This window comes from Procambarus clarkii, chromosome 52 (assembly GCF_040958095.1).
Source record: "Procambarus clarkii isolate CNS0578487 chromosome 52, FALCON_Pclarkii_2.0, whole genome shotgun sequence".
Taxonomy (NCBI): Eukaryota; Metazoa; Arthropoda; class Malacostraca; order Decapoda; family Cambaridae; genus Procambarus; species Procambarus clarkii.
Window position 1 is genome coordinate 3,707,299 of NC_091201.1, and position 7,725 is coordinate 3,715,023.

Sequence of the window (7,725 nt, forward strand, 5' to 3'; positions counted from 1 at the left end):
TGTGGAACCAATTGCCGCGTAACATTGTGGAGGTGGGGTCCCTCGATTGTTTCAAGCACGGGTTGGACAAGTATATGAGTGGGATTGGGTGGTTATAGAATAGGAGCTGCCTCGTATGGGCCAACAGGCCTTCTGCAGTTGCCTTTGTTCTTATGTTCTTATGTTCTTATGTAATAGAATTGTCTATAAGAACATACCTATAAAATGCCGCCAAAGCATAAGGTATATCAACACCAAATAAAAACCTATTCAGATCACTTGCCGAGAGCGCCAAACGGCAACAAAATGTTCCCAATCTCTTAATAGTTGTGAAGCCCACAGTTGTGCTACAGCGTTAATTTTGGTATCATTGAAATCGCAATAAAATTCTCTACACGGACATATGCATATAAATATAGATTCAATGTCGTAGCCCACTCAAAACAGTGTGGGAAGTGGCTGAAGTGTTACCCGCGGCGGCATATCGGCGAAACTCGCTTTGAAAAGTGTATATTCAATTCACTGTCCTGACATTATTTTTCGATGTATGTATTTCATTTTTGTTCCAATGTGTTTGCAAAAGAATGTTCTATAAGAACATAAGTATTAAAGGTCACATAAGGATGCGTTCGACCGGCAACATATATAAAAATACGGCGATTATACTCGTGTTGTCAATAATACAATTGTTTTACCACGAAGATTCACTGTCACGCCGTTCTCTTTAATAAGCTGTTCGGCTATTAGAGAAAACGTAAATTTCATGGCAAACATTTGTAAACTATCCCCAAGTTGATCGGATAATAAATGGATTTTATACAAATATTTTTTGTCTCGACGACATGAGTGGGCAACGGTGCGTAACCGTAAGAACAATAGCTGACTCACATAGGTAGCTCAGATTGATTGCAATGACAGCGTGAATGGTAGTTGACAAAAATTGGTAGGCACAATACAGCATATGGCTAGCACATAAAAGAAGACAGCAATGAACACAATGATAAGGTTGTTTGGGTTAAATACATAAAAATTGGGAGATTGGAAACACTAGGTACAGAGCAAATTTAAAGCTCAGTGTAGGAAACTAAGAAGATGAAATTAGGTACTTTTTGGTTTTGCTTTTAAATATGGCAAAAGTTTGACAGCTTTTCAATTCACTAGGGAGTGAGTTCCATAGACTAGGTCCCTTAATTTGCATAGAGTGTTTACACAGATTAAGTTTGACCCTGGGGATATCAAAAAGATATTTATTTTTGGTGTGGTGATAATGGGTCCTATTACATCTGTCCAAGGAGAGTTTCAGAGCATGGTTTGCATTTAAGAACAGGGTTTTGTAGATGTAATTGACACAAGAGAATGTGTGGAGGGAGTTAATATTTAGCAAGTTTAGGGATTTAAACAAGGGAGCTGAGTGTTGTCTGAAAGCAGAGTTAGTTATTATTCTGATAGCAGATTTTTGCTGGGTGATGATGGGCTTAAGGTGGCTTGCAGTGGTAGACCCCCATGCACAGATACCATAATTAAGATAGGGGTAGATTAGTGCATAATATAGTGAGATAACAGAGTTAGGAACATAATATCTTATTTTAGAGAGCATATCAACTGTCTTAGAGACTTTCTTAGTTATGTGTTGAATGTGGGTGCTGAAGTTGAGTCTTGTCTAGGAATAGGCCAAGAAACTTGCCATCATGTAACTTGTTTCGAAACTTGTTTCACTCGCAGCTGCAGCTCGAAACTTGTTTCGAGTGAAGCTGCCTTGGCGGTAAGAGTGAGGCAGAGCCTCTCGATTGATGAAGATTAAGCCACCCAAAAGGTGGCACGGGCATGAATAGCCCGTAAGTGGTGGCCCTTTTGAGCCATCACCAGTATCAATAGATGATACTGGAGATCTGTGGAGGTGCAACTGCACCCTGCGTGACGGGAGATATGTCCAAGATGAAGGTTAAGCCATCCAAAAGGTGGCACGGGCATGAATAGCCCGTAAGTGGTGGCCCTTTTGAGCCATCACCAGTATCAATAGATGATACTGGAGATCTGTGGAGGTGCAACTGCACCCTGCGTGACGGGAGATATGTCCAAGATGAAGATTAAGCCATCCAAAAGGTGGCACGGGCATGAATAGCCCGTAAGTGGTGGCCCTTTTGAGCCATTACCAGTATCAAGAGCTGATACTGGAGATCTGTGGAGGTGCAACTGCACCCTGCGTGACGGGATATGTCTCCCGTGAGAGCCTCTCGTTCCACCCCAATTTATAAGCTCCCAGAACTTCCCGCGCAGTCCGCAGAAGGCGCTGCGCAAATGTTTCTTTGTCCCCCTTTTCAGAAACATCTCCGCTTTGTTTCAAAGCAGAGGCCATTTAGTGTATGGGTTGAGGTCTGAATAGATAAGGGTAGTATCGTCAGCAAACAATATAGGTTTAAGAATATTAGAGACATTAGGCAGATCGTTTATATATATAAGAAATAGAAGAGGTCCTAAGATACTGCCCTGTGGCACTCCGACGGTAATTGGTAGAGTGGAAGAAGTTGTATCATTGATGGTCACATATTGGTGTCTGTCACTAAGATAGGATCGGATGTAGTAAAAGGCAAGGTCTTGGATTCCATAATGCTGGAGTTTAAGTAAGAGGTAGTTGTGATTAACAGTATCAAAGGCTTTTCTTAGATCAATGAAGAGTCCAATCGGAAACTCATTTTTGTCAAGGGCTGAGTAGATTACGTCAAGGAGACTAATGATTGCATCATTGGTGCTCTATTGGGACCGGAAGCCAAAGGAGTATATCGAATTTTACGAGGTAGGAGTAGAGCTGTTTGTAGATAATTTTTTCAAATATTTTTGATAGAATGGGTAGGTTTGATATTGGTCTATAATTGTTTATGTCCGCCGGATTGCCTCCTTCATGGACTGGCGTTACTCTTGCTTTTTTAAGGATATCAGGGAAGGTGTGACACTATAGATTTGTTGAACAGTAGAGCTATGGGTGGGGCAAGGGCATGGGAGGTGCTCTTGTATACAATGGACGGAATTTCACTGGTGTTCCCTGCCTTGGTTTTTAGAAAGTGTATGATGGACACAACATCTGCCGGGCTGATTGGTGAAAGAAGAGAGTTTGGATAGCTGCCCGAGAGATGTGTTAATACGTGTCCGAGTCTGTGGGATTTTACCGGCAAGATTAGCACCAACCGATGAAAAGAAACTATTAAATTAAATTCATTTGCCATTTCTAAATCAGTTGACGGTATATCCCCATCCTTGTAGAGTTTTATTTGGTTATGTGAATGCTGTTTAGTTCCTAGGATACTAGAGATTGTTTTCCCAAGTGCTTTTCATGTTGCTTTTTGCTTCATTGAATCTATTCACATAACATGCAAGTTTTGCTTTTCTTATGATACTGGTAAGCATTGATGAGTACCTTTTAGCTACTTCCTTTGAAACTATTCGATATGATATATTATGATACTGGTAAGCATTGATGAGTACCTTTTAGCTACTTCCTTTGAAACTATTTGACGATTGTACGACGATGAGTACCTTTTAGCTACTTTCTTTGAAACTATTCGATAATTGATGAAGATTAAGCCACCCAAAAGGTGGCATGGGCATGAATAGCCCATAAGTGGAGGTCCTCTTGAGCCATTGCCAGTATCAATAGATGATACTGGAGATCTGTGGAGGTGCGACTGCACTCTGCGTGACGGGAGATGTCTCTCGCAGATTATTCGATTGATAAAAATGGGTCCCCAAACTGGATTCCTAAATATCTACTATTCGTATCACAAACACTTTAGCTCCCAACACCCAAGGCACTGTCTTTAATGAATTTGTACAGAATGTAGAAAGATACCCATCCTTTGCAGCAAGAAAATTTTTTGTTGGCAAAAAATGCCAAAAATATGTAGAATGGAATCCTTATGGTCCAAAACAGGTCAGGTTTCAGAAAATTGTTTGAGGTTATGCTACACCTCTATGCAATTATACTTAAGACCTGCTGCTAACACACTAGTCAGTGAGCAATGTACTGCATGGAAAACAATATTTTAGTACCATATTTAATGATTGGGTTGTATTATCATTATTAAAGAATAATGTTAATTAAATATTTAAAAGTAAATTCAGAGGTGAAATAAATAATATTTCCAAGACCTATCTTTATTCTGCAAGGCAGAAAAAATTAAATATAAAATTTATCATAAATATCCCAGTGGAAACAGCTTTAATAATTATAAAATATAATACAATAAATTTCATTATACACAAGTTCCACATTAAAAATTTTCTGTAGTACATATTACTTTGTTCAGAAAAATAAGTAGTCAAATTTGTAGGACTTGAAATTAAATTTTGTTTTGGAATATTATGCAAGTTAAACATAAAATTACATTATTGGCACAAAACAGTTTTGATCAAGCAGCTAGCCTATGAAAGTGAGCATCAGTGACTAGGTGACACAAAAGTGCTCAAGACAAACACTTTAACCAGTAACTAATCCAAAGTGACAATCTCTTATGCTTTTCCATTTCTAACAGGAAGCAAATATTTAGGCATTATTCATATATGACATTTATAAATGGACAAGTTACTCAAGATTAAACATAACTTTTGTCATTTCCTTTATATGAATGTTTATATCAAGTGTTTGATTTACAAGCCTCTATTTCCTCAAAGTCCCACAACTACCTATCGTACATAATTCCTTATAATCTGTCTCTTGAATAACCTTACTTCTCTGCAGTGTCTGTTTCACGAGGCTCGTGGGGAGCTGGAAGCTTTTCCCAGGATGGTTCTACTCCCCAGATCTCTCTTCCATACTCTGCAATTGTACGATCACTAGAGAACTTTCCTGACGATGCAATGTTGAGAAGGGCCTTCTTGGTCCATTCTGTTGGTTTCTGGTACAGCTTGTTTACAGAATCTTGGCACTTTATGTAGGATTCAAAGTCGGCAAAGAGGTAGAAACGATCATGGTGCATGAGAATATTTACCAAATCCTTAAACTGGTCAGGATTATTTGGAGAAAAGAATCCACTCTGAATCTGATCAATACACTGGCGAAGCTCGGGTATATTGTTGTAGTAGTCATAAGCATTGTAACCCTTGCATTTAAGTGCTTCAACCTCATCAACATTCATACCAAAAATGAAGATGTTTTCCTTACCCATCTCCTCCATCATTTCAATATTAGCACCATCTAGTGTGCCAATTGTGAGGGCTCCATTAAGCATAAACTTCATATTGCCAGTGCCAGATGCTTCTGTGCCAGCAGTGGAAATCTGCTCAGATAGGTCTGCAGCTGGGATAATTTTCTCAGCTAAAGTAACACGGTAGTTTTCCAAATAGATAACCTTGAGTTTGTCACCTATGATGGGATCATTGTTGACAACTCGAGCAACAGAGCAGATGAGACGAATAATTTGCTTGGCCGTGTGATAGCCAGGTGCAGCCTTCCCACCAATCATTACAGTGCGAGGTACAAATTTAGCACTTGGATTAGCCTTGATACGATTATACATGGTAATGATATGGAGGCAGTTTAGAAGCTGACGCTTGTACTCATGAATCCGTTTAACTTGAATATCAAACATAGAAGAAGGGTTTATTTTGATACCATATTCTTGTTCCAATTGTTTTGCTAGCCGTAGCTTGTTCTCCTGCTTGGCTGTCTGGACAGCACGGATAAGTCCACTGTCATTCACCAAAGGTTTGAGCCTAGCTAGCTGATCTAAGTGGACTACCCAATCTTCACCAATCTTCTCTGCAATAACATCAGCAAGGGCTGGGTTACACAGCAGTAGCCAGCGGCGAGGAGTGATGCCATTAGTTTTGTTCTGGAACTTTTCAGGACTCATTTCAGCAAAATCCTTGAAAATATCCCGCTTGATAATTTCAGAGTGAATTGCTGCAACACCATTCACAGCATGAGATCCAACAATACACAGGTGGGCCATGTTGATTCTCTTCTCACCATATTCTTCTACAAGAGACATGTTTCCTAGACGATTGTTATCACCTGGCCACCTATGAGATGAAGATAGAACGGTATTGTTAATTTGCAGTAATAACAAATTATCCAGTAGTTGTAAGTGTAATATAAACTTTTGTACTCATTAAATTCCAGTAAAAAATATTAAATGTGTGAATGAATAAATTTGACTTTTTAACCAGCTGACAAAAGCTAGATGCCTGCACAAAGTCACCCAAATATGAATAAATGCTGCATTTTTACAATAACAGGGTACAATATTTTAGTTACCTCCTTGCAACTTCTTGTAGATGAAGATGGTTAATCTCATAGATGATCTGCAAGTGCCTGGGAAGTATATGTTCCAACATACTTACTGGCCACCGTTCGAGAGCTTCAGGCAAAACTGTGTGGTTGGTGTACGCACAAGTCCTTACACAGATGTCCCAGGCACGGGCCCATGTAAGTCCTTCAATGTCAACAAGGATGCGCATCAGCTCAGGAATGGCTAATGAGGGGTGAGTATCATTCAGCTGGAGGGCCACCTGTAAGAAAATACTTATTTAATTTCCATGGCACAACTATGCCAAGACTGAGCAGTTTTACGACATTTATTTCCTACTGTCGAGGACAGAAAACCTGTTAGGCTAATCCAGGACCTTGTTGACCAACAACTGTTCTCACCCAGGCTGCAACCACTAACATTTACCTAAATATTCAGTAAATGTTTTTGCCGTTTACCAGACAAAAACGTTTTTGCTGTTTGGTAAACAGCAGTACAGTATTAGTTGTAAGAATATGTGCCTAACTGCCACATCCTGCCTGGGAATTGAACCTAGGAACAGTACAAAAAAAAAAAAAAAAAAAAAAAAAAAAAAAAAAAAAAAAAAAAAAAAAAAAAAAAAAAATATGCTAGAGTTGGGATAGAGATGAACAAAGAAGTCACTCCAACCCTTGTTACAGGATAAACCTTTCTTCCTCGGTACCATAGAAATTATAATATAAAGGGGAGAGATCCAAAAATGAAAAACAAACTTTCCAAAGTCAAAATTAATCCAGAACTATCAAGCAACAAGACATTCTAGAGCAGCATTAAGAAAGGTGAATATGAAACTTGGCCTTACAGAATTGCAGGAAAGAAACTACTTTAAAAAGTACCGAGATCGAAATCCAGTTGTAATGGATTAAGCACTGTAATGCCAACCTATGTGAATAATACTGGGCATGACCCTCCTCTTCCTGAAGGAAATGTAGAGAGTGACACGTGCATTCAGAAAATGCTGCAGAGCATGACAAGAGGCCTCATGCTGGCTATGCATAAAGCTCTGGACGATAATGGAAACTTCTGTCACCAAACTCTTATAGGCTTCAAAGTTCTATGCCATTGCTGAGCACAAAACTGAACAAATGGATCAGGTCGAAGAAAATCAGTGACATCCTTACAACTGCAAACTTAAGTAACATTGTATTATATACATTACATTACTTGTATATATAAAACATTTGTTGTTATGTCACTACATGCTAGAAATTGCTTTTTAGGGTGAAAACTGAATTAAGTCTGTAGACCTCCTGGTGGTAGGTAAGCAAACAAGCAATTAGGGAGAACCATCTGTTTGTGATCACTCTCGACTCCAAGAAGGCTTTGAAAGCGAGATTTAATTAATGCACCTCTTGTCATTCTGGCCTGGATTAAGTTTTCTCCAATGATACTAACACCTATTATGACCCTACAGATGTTTAAAAATTCTGTAGAAATACTGGTAGAATATTGTCCTGCCTAACTG

The 7,725-nt window shown here is 39.0% G+C and overlaps 1 protein-coding gene across 1 annotated transcript in view; it reads right to left on the reverse strand.

Annotated features, from left to right (window-relative positions):
- Positions 1 to 4,112: 4,112 nt before the first annotated feature.
- The window catches only part of Glyp (glycogen phosphorylase), a 42,738-nt gene continuing 39,125 nt past the window's right edge, over positions 4,113 to 7,725 (reverse strand). Inside the window, exons 6-7 of the mRNA XM_045750992.2 lie at positions 6,230 to 6,483; positions 4,113 to 5,994 (exon numbers count right to left, since the gene is read on the reverse strand). Of these exons, the coding sequence (XP_045606948.1) occupies positions 4,698 to 5,994; positions 6,230 to 6,483 (1,551 nt within the window). The 3' untranslated portion in view covers positions 4,113 to 4,697. The remainder of the gene's footprint in view (positions 5,995 to 6,229; positions 6,484 to 7,725) is intronic.